At 38.0% G+C, this 19,262-nt stretch overlaps 5 protein-coding genes across 12 annotated transcripts; 3 read left to right on the top strand and 2 right to left on the bottom strand.

Annotated features, from left to right (window-relative positions):
* The first annotated feature begins 838 nt into the window (after positions 1 to 838).
* On the top strand, positions 839 to 3,133 carry psenen (presenilin enhancer, gamma-secretase subunit). 2 transcript variants are annotated; one of them, XM_034875466.1, is made up of 4 exons: positions 839 to 980; positions 1,378 to 1,455; positions 1,741 to 1,845; positions 2,738 to 3,133. In XM_034875466.1, exons 2-4 carry the CDS (start codon positions 1,395 to 1,397, stop codon positions 2,875 to 2,877), a joined length of 306 nt encoding a protein of 101 aa, XP_034731357.1. In that variant the 5' UTR covers positions 839 to 980; positions 1,378 to 1,394; the 3' UTR covers positions 2,878 to 3,133. The 2 variants fall into 2 exon arrangements, with proteins under 2 accessions (XP_034731357.1, XP_034731356.1); XM_034875465.1 differs by having other exon boundaries at positions 840 to 980; positions 1,375 to 1,455.
* Positions 3,134 to 4,685: 1,552 nt separating this feature from the next.
* hspb6 (heat shock protein, alpha-crystallin-related, b6) lies at positions 4,686 to 6,413 on the top strand. Of its 2 annotated transcripts, none has more exons than XM_034875463.1 (4): positions 4,686 to 4,835; positions 4,923 to 5,080; positions 5,675 to 5,797; positions 5,894 to 6,100. In XM_034875463.1, exons 2-4 carry the CDS (start codon positions 4,925 to 4,927, stop codon positions 6,053 to 6,055), a joined length of 441 nt encoding a protein of 146 aa, XP_034731354.1. In that variant the 5' UTR covers positions 4,686 to 4,835; positions 4,923 to 4,924; the 3' UTR covers positions 6,056 to 6,100. The 2 variants fall into 2 exon arrangements, with proteins under 2 accessions (XP_034731354.1, XP_034731353.1); XM_034875462.1 differs by lacking the exon at positions 4,686 to 4,835 and adding an exon at positions 6,208 to 6,413 and having other exon boundaries at positions 4,844 to 5,080; positions 5,894 to 6,099.
* Positions 6,323 to 12,896, bottom strand: proser3 (proline and serine rich 3). 3 transcript variants are annotated; one of them, XM_034875396.1, is made up of 14 exons: positions 10,755 to 11,036; positions 10,592 to 10,607; positions 10,404 to 10,512; positions 10,030 to 10,304; positions 9,683 to 9,819; positions 9,480 to 9,556; positions 8,854 to 8,939; positions 8,643 to 8,773; positions 8,226 to 8,449; positions 7,666 to 8,135; positions 7,404 to 7,587; positions 7,123 to 7,285; positions 6,752 to 6,833; positions 6,323 to 6,655 (listed from the first exon to the last, which is right to left on the bottom strand). In XM_034875396.1, the coding sequence occupies exons 2-14, from the start codon at positions 10,600 to 10,602 to the stop codon at positions 6,610 to 6,612; spliced, it is 1,995 nt and encodes a 664-aa protein (XP_034731287.1). In that variant the 5' UTR covers positions 10,603 to 10,607; positions 10,755 to 11,036; the 3' UTR covers positions 6,323 to 6,609. The 3 variants fall into 3 exon arrangements, with proteins under 3 accessions (XP_034731287.1, XP_034731289.1, XP_034731288.1); XM_034875398.1 differs by lacking the exons at positions 10,404 to 10,512; positions 10,592 to 10,607; positions 10,755 to 11,036 and adding an exon at positions 12,715 to 12,896; XM_034875397.1 differs by lacking the exon at positions 10,404 to 10,512 and having other exon boundaries at positions 10,592 to 11,036.
* Positions 11,127 to 14,948, top strand: lin37 (lin-37 DREAM MuvB core complex component). Of its 2 annotated transcripts, none has more exons than XM_034875454.1 (10): positions 11,127 to 11,211; positions 11,644 to 11,689; positions 11,925 to 12,000; positions 12,088 to 12,138; positions 12,307 to 12,336; positions 12,523 to 12,608; positions 12,762 to 12,922; positions 14,034 to 14,165; positions 14,316 to 14,389; positions 14,566 to 14,948. In XM_034875454.1, exons 2-10 carry the CDS (start codon positions 11,656 to 11,658, stop codon positions 14,651 to 14,653), a joined length of 732 nt encoding a protein of 243 aa, XP_034731345.1. In that variant the 5' UTR covers positions 11,127 to 11,211; positions 11,644 to 11,655; the 3' UTR covers positions 14,654 to 14,948. The 2 variants fall into 2 exon arrangements, with proteins under 2 accessions (XP_034731345.1, XP_034731346.1); XM_034875455.1 differs by having other exon boundaries at positions 11,193 to 11,689; positions 14,566 to 14,667; positions 14,708 to 14,948.
* Positions 14,949 to 16,200: 1,252 nt separating this feature from the next.
* LOC117946921 (C3a anaphylatoxin chemotactic receptor-like) lies at positions 16,201 to 18,936 on the bottom strand. Of its 3 annotated transcripts, none has more exons than XM_034875432.1 (3): positions 18,779 to 18,936; positions 16,623 to 17,686; positions 16,201 to 16,539 (listed from the first exon to the last, which is right to left on the bottom strand). In XM_034875432.1, the coding sequence occupies exons 1-3, from the start codon at positions 18,786 to 18,788 to the stop codon at positions 16,522 to 16,524; spliced, it is 1,092 nt and encodes a 363-aa protein (XP_034731323.1). In that variant the 5' UTR covers positions 18,789 to 18,936; the 3' UTR covers positions 16,201 to 16,521. The 3 variants fall into 3 exon arrangements, with proteins under 3 accessions (XP_034731323.1, XP_034731324.1, XP_034731322.1); XM_034875433.1 differs by adding an exon at positions 18,371 to 18,429 and having other exon boundaries at positions 16,201 to 17,686; positions 18,779 to 18,881; XM_034875431.1 differs by having other exon boundaries at positions 16,201 to 17,686; positions 18,779 to 18,935.
* Between the last annotated feature and the right edge of the window lie 326 nt (positions 18,937 to 19,262).

Raw genomic sequence — 19,262 nt, 5'->3', positions numbered from 1 at the left:
CATCCCCTGTCTTTAATGCCTTTATAAATGACATAATTCTGTATTAACAATACCTGAAATGTTGCAAAACACAAAGCCCTACTTTTTCATGAATACTTATGTAAACTAATTCCTTTGTTTCTAAGTCCTTTGGTCTCTTTTCCCTTGATTTATTTTTATTTTTATTAATCAATGTTGTACTATATGTTCAATTTATGTTGACTGAATATGTTTGCAATGTGCCTTGTTGTATGTTTGTTATGAATCTTTACTAAAAAAATAAGCACATGTTTTTTGCAGAATAATAGACTATTGCAGGCCTAATAGACTATACTACTATACATAGCAAGGCAAATCTCTTCTTCAATAATAATTATATTCAATAATATTCTATAATGTTATTCAAGAAAGTATACTGGATCTTGGCTTCCGACCTCTTAAATATCCTTCAGATTGGATGAGCATTGATGGGCTATTCAAACGAGTCAGTGGTCGTCTGTAAGCAAACAACTGAGTTGGAACAACATGTGACTCAAAACTCTCAACATAGCCTTTCAGAGCGTTCCACAAAAAAAAGGTAATGAAATATTTCGTCACACTGAATGTCTAATATGTGAAAAGAGACAAACCTACACAACAATTTGATTGGACGGGAGGTAAGTATTGAAGGATTGCTATAGCTAAATATATATAGATAGGGACAGACAAAGGGAGGAACCTTTATTAGCCCGGCACGTAGGCCCCTGCTGATCCCTCCATCAATACACAGTATATTCTTTAAACCTCTTATAAGCACGCGAAGCAAAATCATGTGAAGCAGGTCCCACACTCCCGTAAAGTAGGTGGTGGTATGCAGTGCAAGTTAGTGCGTGCTTGCCTTAAAAAAAAAAAAAAAAAAAAAGACGAAGAAGAAGAGGGAGGAAGTGTATTGTTTGGATTTAGCTAGCTAGTTCATTTGCGGGGATCAGATTGTCTGGCTGTTTTGGCCTTGTAAATATCAGGTAAAGTACCACATTAATATACAATATTCTTGTCCCAAAATAATAGCAAATGACTTCGCCCAGAATCTCGTGACCGTTGTAAATTACAGCTACAGCTGTTTGTAGCAGTCGAAACAACCTAATGTTACACTGCTAAGCTAAACGAATACTAACGTTAGCATGAGGTCATATTCAAGTCATCTGACAATCCAAACTAGGTGCAATCAAGCTGTTTATGGCTTGAATTTTATACAATTTAATAAAAATGACTTAGAGCTTTTATCATGTATTGGCTAGTAGTCGATTGCGCTTCAAACGGAGACAAAACCAGCATCACTTTTGTCCCAAAAGTGTCATGTCTTTAAGACGGTGTCTCAGACTGGTTCTGTCCTATAACTTGTTTTTCTTTATCTAGCAGGATTCACCAAATTCACGATGAACCTGGAACGACTGCCCAACGAGGAGAAACTGAGCCTATGCCGAAAATATTATTTAGGTAGGAGTACTTAAAAATGGACAGGACACGTACAAACATCTTTATATTTCGTCAAGCCTCCTTCCCTTTGGTTTGTAAATGCTGGTAACATGCAAGTAGTGTTAACACTTGCCTCCGTATATTACACATTTATATTGAAATGATCTGATGCAGCTCACTTAGGTGAGAGGGGGGATAGGTTAAAGGTGACTGGAAGCCTTTTGGAAAGCAAAGCATGAACAACTTGAGTAGATGTGCCTAAATAGGAATTCCGTAGACTTGTCTTTGATGATGTTTTGTTCTCAGGTGGCTTTGCGTTCCTACCGTTCCTGTGGCTGGTCAACGTTGTTTGGTTTTTCAAGGAGGCATTCGTAAAGCCAGTGTACAGCGAACAGCTCCAAATAAAAACGTGTAAGTACCAGAACTGCTACTTTAATACCAGCCATTTTACATAATTAGCTTAGTTTAACAAAAATATGTATTTAGAAACAGTTCAAGTCTGGTTTCCCCCTCTAGTTATGCTGTGGATTCATCCCTCGTTAGGACTAAGTTCAATTACTCATTACATTTTTAATCTAGTCAAGACATCCAGTGAAACTTCAAAGCAAATGTTCTACATTCTGTTTACACACATCTAATAGAAAATGTGGCCATTATTGTTCCATCATGGTCAAACTCCTGTAATGAAGTTAAGACATCTTCAAGTTCTCATAAATCCTGTAGGGGACGGGACAACCTTTTCTAGGTGAAGAAAGTTGGTTAAATGCTTTCTAAGCAGCACTGGACAATGTTTACATTTATGTATATTATGGCTTTTAATGTAAAACTTGTATTTATAATATTCTTGTATCCACATACATGAGATCAAAAATACCAAAGATCAGTTTTTTAACTGTTGGGTTTTGTTTTAGGAAAACACCAAAAACAACAACATTAGACTCAATGCATGATTTTTATATACTTAGCATGTTGACATACTGCTTCAAAAATAAATTCTGTAAGAATTTTCACAATTAATTTGATCTATGCCTAAATGTATAAATTTGGACAGATTTTGGGCTTGCTGACATTAACAGACAGTGTATGTCCTTGGGGTTATTTTTTTCTGTTTGAAACACAATATTTCTTCACATAAATGTGAGCCACTATTTTCACATTTGGTGTAAAATGTGTACTTTATAAAACACTATCAAACACTTCATTTTTTTAAAGAAAGCTTTAGGCAAATCTCACGCATGATATTATGCACCTGTGTGTTTGTTTTTAATGCAAAGTAATTGTTTCTTGTGTCTTTTTAATCTAGATGTAAAGCGGTCGGCACTGGGGCTGCTGCTGTGGGTAACGGTACTCACTACCTGGATAACCATATACCAGCACTTCAGAGCACAGTGGGGGGAGGTGGGAGATTACCTCTCATTTACCATTCCACTGGGCATTCCTTGATATGTCTTTGTCAATGACATAGAACTAATAATCCACTATAACGGACCAAAGAATGTTCCTTCTTTAACTACAGTGAACAATTCTGGTGATTTGCCTGGTCTCTGGAGCTAAATTCAATGACTGAATCACATTAACAGTAATCCCTTGTGTCTTCAAAAGAGAAATGCTGTAGGATTTAAAAACTGTTTTAATCTTGCCAAGGCATTTAAGAAAGTTCAGAGTTTTTTTTTTTTTAGAGTAGGCTATTTTTGTATAGCAGACAATGTGACTGTCAGTATCTACTGATGATTAATAGATTCAACATGCTTTTTTCTTTTTTTTCTTGACTTACTGTGGAGTTTAATGTTTGTGTGTGATTGTCCCAAAACAATTTTTACTTGTGTCTGAATGACAAATAAAAAAAAGTCCATACTTCCTCCCAAGTTACAATGTTTTCACTCCATGCACTGTATTTCCCTTGGCAAGTCAGAATTTATATTCATGTTGGGAAATCATTATCCCTCTAGGATCTACAAATCTGTTTGACTCATTGATGAGCTATTTTCTCCATATATACTCCTAATATTTTCTATTGTTACATAAGGCTCCTAAAGTCTGGGAGATCGCTGGCGCCTGTTGTGAAACTCAATAACTAAATCCCTCCAAATCCTTCCCTGTCATACTATATGAGTCATAACATATTCAGTGCCATTTTTGGTCACACCAGTCGAAGCTTAAGTGACATGTTCCACATTGCTAACAGGGAGAACATGTGGCCAGCGGATAAGCGGATGACCTCCCTAGAACAAGCACAAGTCAGAAGTATCGGCATGTACTAAGCTTTTATGATGTAGGGAGTCCCTAATAAAACGAGCATACAGGGGATAAATTAAAGAATCCTTTTACGGACATTGTTTCCGAGTGTGTTGTGTTTTATGTGTGTATACTGAGTAAAGAGATGGAAAGTAATATTTACTCAAGTATAGTTTTAAGGCAATTCCCTTACAATTCAAAGGTTAATATTGTACTTTCAACTTAACTAAATTATTTGACAGCTACTTACTTTGCTGATAAAGATTGTATACATAAACCATATTTATAAATAAACCATATAATCTGATGTATTGTTATAAATCAAACTATCCAGTAAAATGTTACGTGGTTTAATTTAACTCCAGACTAGGGCAACTATTGCATTAAAGTGCCACTTATATAAGAATATACAGTAATACAACACCAACAGGACCACAATTTCTGCATTGTATTCTTATTTTTTTTAATACTTCCAAGTACATATAGCTGATGAACCTCAATTATTGAATGCAGCACTTTGACTTAATGGGGTATTTTTTTTCCAGTGAAGTGTTGGTACTTGATCTGAATGGTTGTTCCACCACTATGAGAGTGATTGATGGGGGAAAGCACATGCTCTGACATGTGTTAGGGACGTTCCTGCTGTCACTGTCTGTCTGGCATTAGCTCACGGGGGTTAACAACATCTCTTTTGAACTTATTTTTGGATAGACCTTCCTTGACAACAGAGCATAATCTTTTATTTCATAAGAGGTCTTAAAAGAAAACAGTTTGTATTGGTGCCGTTAACCCTAGGTATAAACCGCAGGCTACAACATTGGTAGGCTAATATTAAAAACACAAACAACAACAAACAATATAAAAACACATTATATTCAATAAGCTCACAACAGCTGTGTCACTCCCAAAACAAAACACTCTTATCCGAGATGGTCATGCCTGAACACCCAAGGGTACGCATCCAGAACATAACAGAGGCAAGGTGCCCCAACTATTTATGCAACTCCAGTATAAAGCACAGTCACGACAAGCACGCAGAGGGCAAGGAGCAGACAGACCCACGCACAAGTGCATCATCACAGTACCTGATTTAGGACTCACCACAAGCAGTTAAACAAGGGCTGTCCTTTCCCGTACACTTATTTAGACAGGGAATATAAGAAGAGGTAGGTTGTAGTCAGTGTTGTATGTCTTGTAAACTCAATTGCTCTGCAGTCAACTCTACTTTTTACATTTTTTGTCCCACTGATTAGATATGGACTTTATTCTGCCACCCAATCTGCCAGATGGTGATATCCCATGGGAGAAGGTTTTACCTCCTCTTATTCCTCGGCTCAATGGGACTTATGGACAATATAATTGGTCTCCGAAATTACTGATGCCAGAGACTGACAATAACAGCTCCGCAGAGGTAGGTCATTTTAAGTTACTTCTGTTAAGATAATATATTGGCTCAATAGAACTGCATGGAAACACAATTAAAACACATTGATTACCTAATAACCTTTTACAATGGTAAGTTAAAACTGATATGTACAGTATATAAAATATATATTGACTACAGGTCCTAGTTTTTTTTTTTATAAATTCATCTGCCTGATGACCCGAGGTCCATCAAAACTGTGTCCGCATTCAAAAACAAACACAAAACCTTTATTTTCTCAGGCATTTGTTTAATTATTCTGTGTGTATGTGTATGAAATTGTATGGTCGCACTTGTATGTCTTGTTGGTGTTTGTTGATTGTCTTGTTGTGTATTCTTATTTCTAGTCATGCTTTGTTTTAGTGTGTTTGCTGTTTTTAATTTAAAGCACATTGGGTTTACGTATACGTAATAAAATAGACTGACAGTCAATTTTAACAGAACATTTCTACTTGTAATTGTTTTTTAGCTTTCAGCTGAAAATCAGGGTTTTCAGGTTAAGGTTTTTTTGGCTATTTGCTGTGATTAGAAATATTTTTTTTTCTATATAATAATACATAGTATTTCCACTCCTGTTGATAGGTTAACTGTGACAACAGTGGTTTTACAGTTCAAGTTGATGTAAAGCACTTTAACCCAGAGGACCTAATGGTCAAAGTAATAGGAGACTTTGTGGAAGTGCAAGGAAAGCATGAAGAAAAAAAGGTTGGTATTTTGGAAGGAACACTGACGTATTTTGCGGTTTATTTGTAATAGTTGAGATTTGTCTTATCCTCAAAAATGTTTTCAATGTGTTGTTAGAAGGATGGTCCAGGGGTTACAACACGGCAGTTTAGCCGCCGCTACCGAATCCCAAAGCGAGTGGACACCATGGCTTTGGAGTCAGCGGTCTCTCCAGATGGCATCCTTATCATATCTGCACCGATGCTGCAAACAGAGGACTCCAGAATCCTGACCGAATAACAATTATACCAAGCACTCAAATCTCAACCACCTTCACTGCATATATATATATATATATATATATATATATATATATATATATATATATATATATATATATATATATATATATATATATATATATATATATATATATATATATATATAAATAAAACAAAAAAAGTGTAATGTAATCCTTTAAGAACTCACAGGCACATGCAGAAATAACTTCAGGCTCCTTTATCCACAGCAACTCTCAACATGTGCCAAAACACCCATTTGTCCTGTTCCTGGCACTGTTCTAATATTCCCTACTCTCTGAGGTTTGTATATACTGCTCTACTATTACTCATCAATCTTACATGATGTTTCAAGGAACCAGTCTTTGTAAATATTCTGCATTTGAAAGTTCAAATTGCTGTTTTTGTTGTAAAATGCACTGTATTATATAATTGTGATTAATGATGCACACTTACATATCTCCAAACTCTTTAATGTGGCAATGTTTCATCAAAAATGAAAACAATAAATATATATATTATAAAATAAAAAGTAACACCATCAAGTGCCTCTTGTCAACGTTCAAGTAACTTGTCGCTCTGTAACACAGAGTCCACTTCACTAAAAGGAAAAATACAGAAGATTAGTTTTCTAGAATGCCAAGATGACAATCAATATGGCTAGCTGAGCTGTTTCATTTATAAGTTATTATTTTACCTGATCTGCTCCTTTACCCATCTTCTCTGCTTGCGAAGGACTTGTAATAAAGGGTCATCTTCAAACTCTTTTTCATCCGAATCTGAAAAAAGGACAAAATAGTACCGTTGAAGAGGGTTCATAATGGAATATAATCAGAGGACCAATGCTATAAGTTATTGTTTTGTCATTTAAACCCCTAAAAGACAGTGTGAAGTCATAACTACAGCAAAATTCAAAATGGAGCACAAATGTTACAGCACAAAAAAAAAAGAGAAAGTTCTCCAGGGCTTGTGGCATGTTGGGGAATGGAAACTAATCATAGGTCAGACTATATAATCCACAATTAACTACCGGCTAAAGGTTGGGGCTCTTTGCTGCCATAAACTCACCTTCAGCTTCTTGCAGAAGCTGTGAAATGACCTCCATTGAGTTCTGCGCATCGCATGGAGGAACTGAGGAATGTGGAGGTGCAGAGGAAGTGCAGGTAGGAGAAACCGAAGAGTCAGGTGCTGGAGATAAATCCACCGGGGAAAACAATACCTCTGAAACTACCTGTCAAGGTCCAATGAGAAAACCCTACTGGTTAATGCAGCTTCTGATTACCATGACCTCACCAAGTGATGATGTATTACACCTAAACTATACAAGAAAAACTATACAAAAAAAAAACCTGTCCTAAGGCACTGTGGATTGGAGAAGGGGGTGGTGCATGATCGCCAGTACTGCTCTCACAGGGAAACCCCCGGCTTCCCTCCTGTTGCTGCTGCATGACCTTAGGAGCAGAAACTCTTTGATGTGAAGGACTCCTGCTTGTAGAGCCAGGGCCATCAGCATGTTCCCTATCTGAAGTATATCTGCAAAAAACAAACAAAAAAACAATTATATGAAGCATTCAGTCTTGATTTTATTTTGTTTTCATGTTTCAATACTACCTTGTTGATTTCTTCTGTTTTCTGAAGGACGGAGCTGTTTTTCTCTCATTCTTCTCTGACGCTCTCGTCAGAGCATTCCCCCTCTCAGATGATTTGTGCTGACTAAGCCCTGCTCTTTCTATAGCTCCAGACTCAGAAATAGTCTTATTCATGAAGTTGTTCACCGAGTCTCCAGGGACTTGCGTCTTTTTACGGACAACTTTTGTCTGAGACTCATCTTTACTACCTGAAATGTTTTGTTGTGTGGTAGCACAAGATGACTGGATAGGAAAGGGCAAGACCTCACAGAGTAAATGCAAATGGGCAGGAACATGGGCAACAGTCTGGGGATAAAGGACTGAAGAGCCAGGAGGTGGACCTGAAACTGGGGGACATGGTCCGGGGACTTCTTTGGTCTCTGGCAGGGGAGCAGTGATGTGAGAATGTGAATCTTTCTGTGAGATTTCGGGAGGTTGTTCACTCTGATGTTGCTATGGATGATGCAAGAAAGAGGAAATTAAAATGATTCTGAAAATCTGCAATAAATATCAAACAATAAACATGAAGTAATTATCACACACTTTTGACTCAAACCAAGTCTGTCCACTGGCTGAAGGATGGTTTGAAACGGGGCCCTGCCAGGTAAAAGTGGGACCATGCTGACTGGATTGTTGCAGGGACTGGGGCCCCTCCCTGGCTTGCTCCATCTTTCTCCTTAAACGCCACTGGAACAAGATGTCATCTTCCCGGCGTGTGGGGGGCACCAGTGAAGGAATGACGCACGAGGACACAGCTGGAACTGGGTCCGAGATGTAAATGTTCATAAACACATTACACAATAACACTGACACAGCAGTACAGTTTAAAAAAACAAACATGAAAAAGAGGAATCGTCTACTAAAAGTTACATAATATAAGGAGGAATGGCATTGAGCAAGTTTAAATTCAAAGGAACAACATTGCAACTCAGAAATAATTACTCAACACTCTTGCCTTACCAGTAGATCTTATTAAACTGGGAATCAGAGATCTTCGTGCTGGCTCATCAACGCTGACTGGGGAAGAGAAATTGGAGCATTCCAGGCCCTCTGAGCTGACAGGGATAGATCCATCACTCAGAGTACATTCACTGTTAGAAAGACAAAAAAGTTATTTACAAGTCAAGGTAGGAATTCATTTATAAATATTGTTTCTCGCTGGTCTTCATACCCTTTCAACAGAAGTCTGCTGGCCTTTTCTTGAAGGTGTAGGATCTCCGTGTCATCTAATTCACCCCAATATGTGTCTGACAAAATCTGAGAAACAAGGAGAACAGACAGAACACTCAATAAGCAAAAGGTTTGCTCACACTATTTTTTAAATGAATACAACTAGATACTGAAATATGCAGCATTTGAGTAAAAAGGAAAAGAAAAATCTTATCAGTCACATTATCTGGCCTAATATTGTTATCAACTATACTGAGGTTATGTTTCGAGGTTAATACATTTGACATGAGCAGCTTGAACAAGCCATACATGTCTAAGACTTGGCTGCTTAAATGATGGCGTCCCAGATATTTAGTAAACACAGGAGGTTTCCAAATGGACATGTGGTCTGGTCTTAAAATGCAAATATTTATATGCACACTTAGTCGGTATAAGGCGTTTCTTCTGCAGACACTCTGCTCCCCGGGCATTCAGACAAATTGGCATAAACAAGGGCAGGGTGCAGACTCAATAATCCCTTATAACAGCATAGCCAAATAATAATAATAAAAAAAGGGAATAGTATCTGGCGGTTTGTTTTTATTTTGTAAAAGAAATAAATCTACATTCCTGGGTAAATGCACTCACACTAAGCGATCCTCTGCATGGAGAAAGGGACGTGTCATGTCGGCGCTGTACGGCGGGACTGTTAATGGCAGATCCATCTGTTCAGAGTAGGGGATTCCACAGAAAGATTTGACCAGCAAGGTTGCTTTCCACATTACAATTTAGGGACTGGTGACAGTTAATAACCCCTACATTACAAAAAAAAACAGTAAATGAGAATGTACCTGTGTCTGTTGAACTGCGGGGTAAAGATGAGGATGGCATCCACCAAAAAGGCAGCTGCTTCTCTCCAATGACAGAGTGCATCTGCTGGCGCTCCTCTCGACTCTGCGGTCGACCGTGGCGAAAGCGATCTATGTACCTGGGAGAGTAAAGGCCAATGCTGGCTATAAGTAGTGATTCAAATTATTATTTAAAAGACACACTCACCAACACTCAACATCAGTCATGCTTTACATATTGCAACTTTTCATTGCTAGAAAAGGTTACAGATCTGTTTAAGAGGATACATTAGGGCACAGGCACCACTAGGGTTTGAGGGTCTTGACTCTAAACTACAAAGAAATCATACTTTGCCATTACGGAGTCCTGCTTATCTCCTAGCTCTGAGGTATCTGTGGATTTTCCAGCTCTTGCAGACTGTTTATGTGTCTCCATGTCAGATGAAGTTGTATTGCTGGCATCAGAAGATCCACACTCAGTGGAGTGCCAGGACTCTGCAAAAACAGGTTGTTCATCTGTGGCAGCAAAATATTGGCCAGGTGGCTCAACCAGCCTTTGGCTCTCTGGGCTCTGAGCGTGGACCTGTGGACTGGACTGCTGGTTTGAGCGTACAGGACTCAAAGTCTGCAAAAGAACAACAAAGTGACAGAAATATTTGTGATGACTTAGGAAAGTAAAATAAGATTTAAATATATGTCTTGCAGTATGATAACATTTACATACAGTTTTTTTCTTTTTATTTGAGAGGGACTGGTTGTGAGATGGGTAGTAGGATCCCTTTCCCACTCTGGATGCTGGTTGAAAGGGATTCTTCCTTGTGAACACAGACCCACTGTCAAAACAATACTTCTGATATGACCAACTGTAACTATTGTTTAAGGTAATATAAAAATGTGATCTTCAGATCTTACCTGGATTTCATTACAGCTTTAGAAGGTCACATGTGATTCATAGCTCACAAGACAGGATGCACAGAAGAAGATGCTTCAGAGTGGTTCTGATTTATACCTGATCCCAACTGAGTTCTTTTACAATACAATATAGCTGGATCGGCATGTCTTATTTAGGGCTTACCGTAGAATAACAGTTACCTTAGAAAGACGAAGGCCACAACATCCGCCGGCTTGACTTGCCATGTCTACAAAAGAAAGTTACCATGGTGTCAAATGCCAGTACGACACAAATTGTCCATCAAATAGCAAATTAAGACGCAACAGCGGGCACTTTAAACCTATATTCATGCAACGAGTCCAACTCTGTAACTCAAAACATAATTACTTAGCCATTTCACACAAATGCAAAACTATCGATGAAACCAGAAGAAAGCGACACTGTTCACTGATCGTTATTTACTACAAGACTTACAGCCAATACGCACCAAGTTAAATATGATGGACATCAAATTTACCCAATCACGTAGAATGTCCTCGCAGCATAAGCGCCAATCAGTTAATAGGAAACCGGCAGCGCGCGGAAGAGGAAAGTCTGCAAAGGATCGTTGATCAAAACAAGCTAAGTTAGTTAGCAACGATATTTTTAGCTAGTAACCGCTAGGGTCTGATATAATAATACAACACACACTCTTTATTTACTGTAAATGTATGGAAACCGCTAGGGGTAATCATTAGTCAGCTAGCTAATCGAAATATAGCTAGGTAAACGTAAATAACGCTGGGCTTGAGAAACTGGCTTTTGCGTTATCCAATGGTTACTGCTAACACAGAAGGTGGCTAACCTTAACGGATTGGAAACTGTCCTATCCTAACCGCAGCCAGCTAACGTTAGCAAGCAAGCGTCCTGTAGAAATCCTATCTTGCTAAGTTAGTGTTGTACAGTAAGGTTTGCATAAGTTACAAGCCGGTATCAACCTATAAACACTACATAGTCAACGATAGTGATTAACTTGGTGGTAATAAAAGTTGCTGTTTTTCCTAATTAACGCTAACGTTACATATATTATAGTAAGGTGGATATAATGCACCACGTCAAGATCAAGACTGAAAGGCCAGGTAAGTAACCGTTCTCGTTAACGTTACTACAATTTCACCCCAAAGGCAATTAAATGTAAATGTCATCCTGACATAAGCTAGGTTATTACATTTGGGTAACGTTAATCGATAACGTTACTCACATCCAGTAATAATGTATGTATGGCACTTTAATTCTTTGGTGTGAGTGTTTTCAGTAGCTAACGTTAATTCTTGCACACACTGTTTACAACTTAACATATTATTACTTCTGCAGATTTAGAGGGGGCTGGTGCACGAAGCAGATTGGATGCTGTGTTAAAGGGACTGGTAGAGAGGAGTGAAAATGAAACGTCAGTAAAACTAATATTACATCTGAAACTCATATAATCATTGTTTTTACTTTTCACTCAGACTAATATCTTTGTTTTTTTTATCAGGGAGCAAAATGAGGGCGATTCTGGAAAAATATCAGCAGACTCCTTAAATAAGTATGGATCAGTGATTTGGATTTAAAATGTATATGCCAATTTTGTAAAATGTATGATGTACCATAGTTACTGCTGTGAAGTTAGTGCATATTTGTTATATGTTTTCAACATTAAATACAAAGTGTAAAGGCTTGTCTTTAGATTCCATGTTTCATTTGCTGTTTCTAGGGATTTGTCTCCATTGTCTGCTGGAAAAAGGCAAGTGATTTCATCATTCTATTTTTTACAATTGTGGCTAAAAACATCTCACTGTGGTCCTGCCCTGTCAATGATTTTATAATTTTTCATTGATAAGTTGTATGTCTGCACAGCACACCTCAATAGGTGTAACAGCAGTAACTTTTGTGAAGTTTTCTCTGTCCCTATACTTGCTTTGATTGCCAGGCCGTCAGCTCGATTTCCACAGCACCGTCGGAAGAAGCGCAAAGAGATGGATGAGGGCATACCAGAGAGCAATCAGCACAAACAAAGTAAACTTAGTGCAAAAATATAGCAAATAATTCTGCAACATTTCTTTTGTCCCTCAGTTACTGTATGGTCACTTTTGCCTTTTTACGTCATTGTACAATTTCTCACCTTTTCTTTCTTTGTCTTCCCATTTTCTGTCTTTCTCCATTTGTTAGATGCTTACATCATTAAGTTGTTTGATCGTAGTGTGGATCTGGCTCAGTTCAACACCAGCACCCCACTTTATCCTATCTGTCGTTCCTGGATGAGAAACAATCCTTCTGTCCGTGTGCAGCCTGCTTCCCCAAGCCCCCCTCACAGTATGGTAGAGGAAGAGGTGAGGCTACTCAGTTACGCTGGATAACTTCAGTTGTAGTAAAAAACTTAAAACATCACCACAAAGTCAAGTACAATTTTAAAATTACACTTCACTGAAAATTGTGAAAGATTCTTTCACTGTAGACTAGAATTTCTTGCTTTTGTTGTGTTCCCTTACAGAGTAGGGAAGTTTATATTGTGGCCAAAAATATTACAGAGAGCAGTATTATCACAATATTGCCTCAAACTTTGGGGTATTACTACTTATGTAGCTGAAATATAAAAAAGGCCCTCAAACTAGATAGATAGATAGATAGATAGATAGATAGATAGATGGATAGAAAGAACAGTGAAAAGTGAACCACTTAAATCCCCATCAATTCAGGCAGTTTGGTTGTTAAAAGCCCCGGACAGTTAGCTTGCAATTATTTAAAATGCAGCACAGTGTCTGCAAAAGCCTAACATTGCTGCACAATGGCACACTTACATGGGGCTTTCACAAGCCAGAAGCACCTCTCTCCCTCAGTATGACCAGCATTAGGGTGCTCTTTTGGGGCTCAGCCAAATTAAAGTGTGGATCTGGCTCAGTTCAACACCAGCACCAGTTCTGAAAACAAAAGTATTGGGCTGTGTCCTTTCTGAAACAGGTGTCATATATATATATATATATCTGGTATACCGGGATCACCCCTACTACTGCACAAGGCAGCAGCTGTGGTCAGCTTGGGTTTACAGCTGATATACTCAACTCCTTATAGTCACATATAACTCTAATACTATAAGTTTGTTGATTAAGAGAGGGGGATTGCTCTTGAATATTAGTAATTTGTTGTTTTGAGCAAAACAAACTAATTTACATCCCCACATTTTTTATATTTTAACAAACCATATTAAACCCCAAACTTAAAACTTTGAATCCGTCATTAGTACGATCACTTTTTTAGCATAAAATTGTCTCATAATGAAATTAACTTTTAAACAAAGTATTAACAAAAGTCCTTACAGACTTACTGTAACGTATTAGTATTAGTATGCCTTCAGTTCTCTAAAGATGTCATTATGCCATAGTTGTAACGGCAGGAATAATATTGTGCAAATCTTTTCCTTTCCCATTTTCTTTCTTTCCCCAGCTTACCGATATGATCAATGGTAAAGGTCAGATTGTGTACAGACTCCCTCCTCCAACCCGCTGTCCAATCAGCACCTCTGGTGAACCCATCAATCTCCGGATCCCACAGACTGAAAAACCCACTGTTACCAAGGTTGTGTAAAATAAATGCATGACAATTATTAATGGTGCTTTCATGCATTGTGATATTAAATGGGACACATCTATTATTACATCAAATTCATTATTTAAACAGGTAACAAATTATAAGTAACTCAATCTGAACATTTTGTTTTTCCCATAGTTAACAGATTCAGTTCCTGTATCCGGTTCTCTCATATGTGACCACATGGAACGTTGGAAAAAGATAAGACAAAAGTATGTTCTTTGTGACAAGCAACTTGCTCTTGTTACTGAAAATAATTATTCACATTTTCATTGATGTTGTGTACTGTAGACAACCCACCTCGAGGTCAGAGTTACACCCGTGTTCTTGTGCAAGTTGGTCAACATGCAACGTAGTTGAGCTGACCCGTATTGGTCCTTTTTTTCAGATGGAAGGAGTGCTCTAACAAGAACCAGTTAAGATACAGCGAGAGCATCAAGGTCCTTAAGGAGATGAAGGAGCTGTATGATCGCTAACTGGCTTTTACAGTAGCTCTCCAACACAGAATGAACTCCATGCAGCTGCAAAGGAGCATTAGCATAGCAGTCAATGTTTGAACACACCTGCCATCTACAGTCTGATTCCAAGGAAAGCATGAAGACAACCTTGAGCCTTAAATAGACCATATGTCCTATGCATTGCAGAAAAAAATATTTTAAAGAATGTTTGTTTGTTGCAATTTCTTGTGTTCTAGTGTGATGTGTTCTTATTCATAAACATTCTGTGAAGATGTCTAAATAAATGAACTGGCTCTTCAGTTTTCCAAACACACTGTGACTTGTGCATCCTGATCATTAGACGACTGAGAGAGGACTGTCTTAAAGCTGGGGTAGGCACTTTTCTTTTAAGGGTTATTAGGCAAAGATTCCATAATCTTTCAGTGTATTGTAATTCAAGTGGTCAGAGAAAACTACACTTCTGCACCTCTTCTGGGCTCCGTTTCGTGGCTTTAGCCAATCTAGCTTGTGACAGGAGACTTGTCAATCACAGGTCATGTCAGAGAGAGAGAGAGCATTCCCATTTTGCATCGCATGTGCGACAGAGAGGGAATAGGTAGAGCTGCAGGAAGAGGTCTCACTCTACGTTAAATTCTGATGTTATGCATTCCACCCACTGCAGTTCAAAAGGGTAACTTTAGTATCTTTCAACCCTATTTAACCATGTTTTTATGTTTGAGTGATTTGATGGGAATAACAACTAGTCCAGTATTGAGCGAGACCGCTGCAGTGTAACGTTGGGCAATTTACATCCACCTAAAGTTAAACATCCCTGAATTTGCTACTGCTAAACCCACTAGAAAAGCACTTTTAGTAGATGCAATAACAGGGCACATTTGCCCGTTCAAATTATAATTTATACTCTATTTCAGATTACAGCTACCGGTTATAATGTTCTCTAAACACTGAACCAATTTCAAAGATTTTTGTTGACATAGCTACTTAGACACAAATGCATGGGAAAGTGGGGTTCAAGTTGAAAACTAGCACTAACATTTGATATTTACCATATTATTTTGAGATGCTAGTAGCTTCTTGTTTCTTTATCAATTATTCAAGCAAGAGGTGAAACAGAGTATGTTGCATATTGTAAATAAAGTGTCAGTTAATGGAGACATCATGTTTGATCATTGGTCGTAATTTTGCTGACCTGACGGCAGTTACAGGAACTAAAGAGGGCAGCAAGTATTAAACAATAGCTTGTGTACTACAGCAAATTGAATAGGAAATTACTATTTATATGACTAGGATTCTTAAGGGTACATTTTCAAGAAGATCTATGATTTTTTGGTTTGAAGTTTTTTTTTTTTTTTTTTTCTTTCCTTATCTTAAAATGATCATTCTAAATTTGCATTGGGCTTTAAAGTAATCTGCGGGTGGTATGATTTACAGTGTACGTTCCATTGTTGCAAACTCAGGAAGTTGCACGTACTGTTCGACCACTCGTTTCCTGTAAGATAAAACACCGTCTGTTGATAAGTGTGTACTTGTGTTGGTGATGTAGAAATAAGAAAAAAGCTTTTAAAATAAGTTTTTATTCACCCTAATTGAAACGCTCAAGGATTAAAGCTCAGTCTTTTGTGTGACGTATCATAGATGCTGCTATGGACAAATAGCCTGTCAATAACCATGGGTAAATGAGCATCAAAAGCTTACAGACAAACATAACATTGGTTCCTTTAACATATTAGCTATAGGCAATTCCATATCTGATGTCTTAAAGTTTACATGGTACAAAATAATTAATTGTTATACAAAGAACTTTGATTATTTTTTGATTACAAGTTTGCTTTAAAAAACAAATCTGGACTTATTGAAGTTACTTCGCCTGGGTTCTCAATCAGTGCTCAATGTCTCTGTCTCTCATCAGTGATAACCACTTTGCTTTCTGTGAAGTTGCAGGAAGTGTCTGTAGAGGTCTTTATTCAGTGCTCACAGTCTGTCTCTCGCCAGTGATGACCACTTTGCTTTCTGTGAAGTTTAAGGAAGTTTCTATGCCTTTCCTCTCCAAAGGTGCAGTAGAGTCTGACTTACGGGAAATCCAGGAAAAGTGTGATGACAAGGAACGAGAGGACATAAAGGACAAGTGGTCCTCTGCCAGGGCGCTCTCTAGGACAAAGCATATGGACTTCCTGAGCTTCTTCTGGAATTCATCACACAAGAAAACATAGAGAATCGGGTTCAGGCAACTGTTCATAAAAGCCAGACTCAAAGTCAGTGGACCTGCAATCATGACAATATTCCTAAGATCTGGGTTATCATAGGACTTTAACTCTATAAAATTTATAATATGGAAGGGCAACCAGCAGATGAAGAATGCAAGAACAATAGAAAAAATGATTCGGCGAGATCTCTGTTTCCTGATCCTTTGCAGGCGCCCTGCACGAACAGCTATGGCCACATAACAGACAATTATTACCAGGAATGGGAGGAGGAAGCCCACAACAAATCGAAAAATGCTAATAATCCATAGTCGTTTAAGTGTTATGGATGCAGAATAACCACAATGAATCTTCTCCCCTCTAACGTTAATCCCGCGAAAAAAGGCATAAGGGGTGCTGCAGACCATAGCAGTCATCCAGATGCAAACGCATATGAGCTGGGCTTTGAGAACAGTGCGCTTGTTTTGTGCCCACACCACCACCCAGATGGACAGGCAACGATCCAGACTAATGGCTGTCAGAAGAAAGATACTGGCAAACATGTTGACTATAGTTACAAAGCTGTTGAGCTTGCACATAAATTCTCCAAATTGCCAATGAAAATCCTGAGAGGTGGAAATGACCGTTAAAATCAGAAAGGCTGTAAAGAGGAAGTCAGCCAGGGCCAAGTTGAGAAACCAAACAGAGTTGACTGTTCTCTTCATCCTGCAGCCTGTCACGTAGACAACCAGACCGTTGCCCAGAGTCCCCACCATGATGATCACACAGTAGATCACCAGGGAGGCCATCCGCACTCTTCTGAGAACCCCATCTACCCCGACTGGTTTATCTTCTGTTGAAGTGATGTTATCTAATTAATAAAAAAGAAATGTTTTATTACAGGCATTAGTATCTTCAACACATTCTGCAATAAGCACTTAGAAAACAGATTATTTTATAACCAGATTAAGTAAATAATAATGATAATAATAACAATACAAATAATATTAGCCTACACTTATTTAACATATTGCATTTTACAAAACAAAGTCATATAGTGCCTCACAAGAGTGATATTGTTAAAATAGAATCCCAGAAGATTAAATGGAACAAGCCTAAAATAATAAAATAACAATAGAAATACAAATAAACCCAGTAAATTTAAATTTAAAAACAAACAAATACAATAATGAGACAAATTCCATCTTAAATAGGGAAGCCTTCAGCTGCTTTTTAGCTAGTAAGACCCTTACTAGTTAAGGGTCTTACTAGCTAAACACTAGCTTACATAGTGTGGACCCACCCCTTCAAATGCACCAGTCACCCTTCTCCTTTGTTCTGTACTCGACTGTGAGGGACACCATTAATCCTGGCTCAGCAGATCTAAGCAAACCTACTGGTAATATACGGATGGAGTAGTACAGAGATGTACACAGGTGCCTGACCATGCAAGGATCTATATGTTAGAACAAGAAACTCAAATTAAATCCTCAACTTTATAGGAAGCCAATGTAAGGAGGATAAGATGGGAATAATGTGAGTTGTCCTGATGAACCTGTTCAACAGCCTGCAGCAGCATTCTGGTCCAGCTGTAGACGGTCCAGAATCGGCTTGCTGACGCAGGTGAAAAGGAAATTGCAGTAGTCGGGAAGGATATAGAAGCGTGAATGATCATCTCAGATTGTAATACACCAGACTTAAGTTTCTTAATGATCTGATTTTAATTAACTCCATACTGTTTACATGTTTTAGAATGCTCCTGCTCTGGCATATGTTTCTATGCAACTCTGACTCCCACCATACTACTAGTTACTATGCAAATTCAATTTTTTCACTCATTTAACTTAATTGGTATTGTGATCACACAAGGGTTTGTACACACAGTACTTATTTTAGATCACTCTGCAAGAAATGATGACCACCTTTCTGTTAATGGATCTAAATAGCAAGCAAGGATTCTTACCGGGTTCCATTTTGGTGTTGCAGCAAGAGTCTGTCTTTATTCTAAGTGGATCTCTAACTGGCTTTGCATTTACTTTGTCTTTTCTCTATCTGATTACTCCTCCTTCTCGGTTCATGCAGCTGCCAATGAGACAGTACTTCTGCTGCTGCTAACATGGCTTTGCACAGAATTAGGCAATGCACAGTAAACGGACAAAACAGCATGAAACATAGAACATCGAAAATAGTCTAATAATCTAATAATCATCTAATAATAATTAGAATATAATAAGATTTCAATTGCACTTGACATGACTTATGAAATTACTAGTACTAAATGAGCATCGCTGACAGTCTCAAAAGTTTAAATAAGCTTCACAAATGTAGGTTTTGATGGAGAGCTCTGAAGTTGTATATTTTATACATTATATTGTTTTTTTTTATCTCCATGTTAAATAATTTGCTAGCTGTATATTGCACAGTACTGCTTTTCATCTCCCCCCCCC

Source organism: Etheostoma cragini, chromosome 6 (assembly GCF_013103735.1).
Source record: "Etheostoma cragini isolate CJK2018 chromosome 6, CSU_Ecrag_1.0, whole genome shotgun sequence".
In the NCBI taxonomy this organism is placed as follows: domain Eukaryota; kingdom Metazoa; phylum Chordata; class Actinopteri; order Perciformes; family Percidae; genus Etheostoma; species Etheostoma cragini.
The sequence above is the reverse complement of the archived record's forward strand: the minus strand, read 5'-3'. Positions and strand labels throughout refer to the sequence as shown.

Coding starts and splice junctions, on each gene's coding strand:
- psenen (XM_034875466.1), top strand. CDS start 1,395: ATGAACCTGGAACGACTGCCCAACGAGGAGAAACTGAGCCTATGCCGA. Junction 1,456..1,740: donor ATGCCGAAAATATTATTTAG/GTAGGAGTACTT, acceptor TTTTGTTCTCAG/GTGGCTTTGCGTTCCTACCG. Junction 1,846..2,737: donor ACAGCTCCAAATAAAAACGT/GTAAGTACCAGA, acceptor TTTTTAATCTAG/ATGTAAAGCGGTCGGCACTG.
- lin37 (XM_034875454.1), top strand. CDS start 11,656: ATGCACCACGTCAAGATCAAGACTGAAAGGCCAG. Junction 12,923..14,033: donor ACAGTATGGTAGAGGAAGAG/GTGAGGCTACTC, acceptor TTCTTTCCCCAG/CTTACCGATATGATCAATGG. Junction 14,390..14,565: donor TGGAAAAAGATAAGACAAAA/GTATGTTCTTTG, acceptor CCTTTTTTTCAG/ATGGAAGGAGTGCTCTAACA.
- hspb6 (XM_034875462.1), top strand. CDS start 4,925: ATGGACTTTATTCTGCCACCCAATCTGCCAGATGGTGATATCCCATGG. Junction 5,081..5,674: donor ACAATAACAGCTCCGCAGAG/GTAGGTCATTTT, acceptor TCCTGTTGATAG/GTTAACTGTGACAACAGTGG. Junction 5,798..5,893: donor GAAAGCATGAAGAAAAAAAG/GTTGGTATTTTG, acceptor ATGTGTTGTTAG/AAGGATGGTCCAGGGGTTAC.
- proser3 (XM_034875396.1), bottom strand. Junction 10,305..10,403: donor CAAATAAAAAGAAAAAAACT/GTATGTAAATGT, acceptor GTTCTTTTGCAG/ACTTTGAGTCCTGTACGCTC. Junction 9,557..9,682: donor CCGCAGTTCAACAGACACAG/GTACATTCTCAT, acceptor TACTCTGAACAG/ATGGATCTGCCATTAACAGT.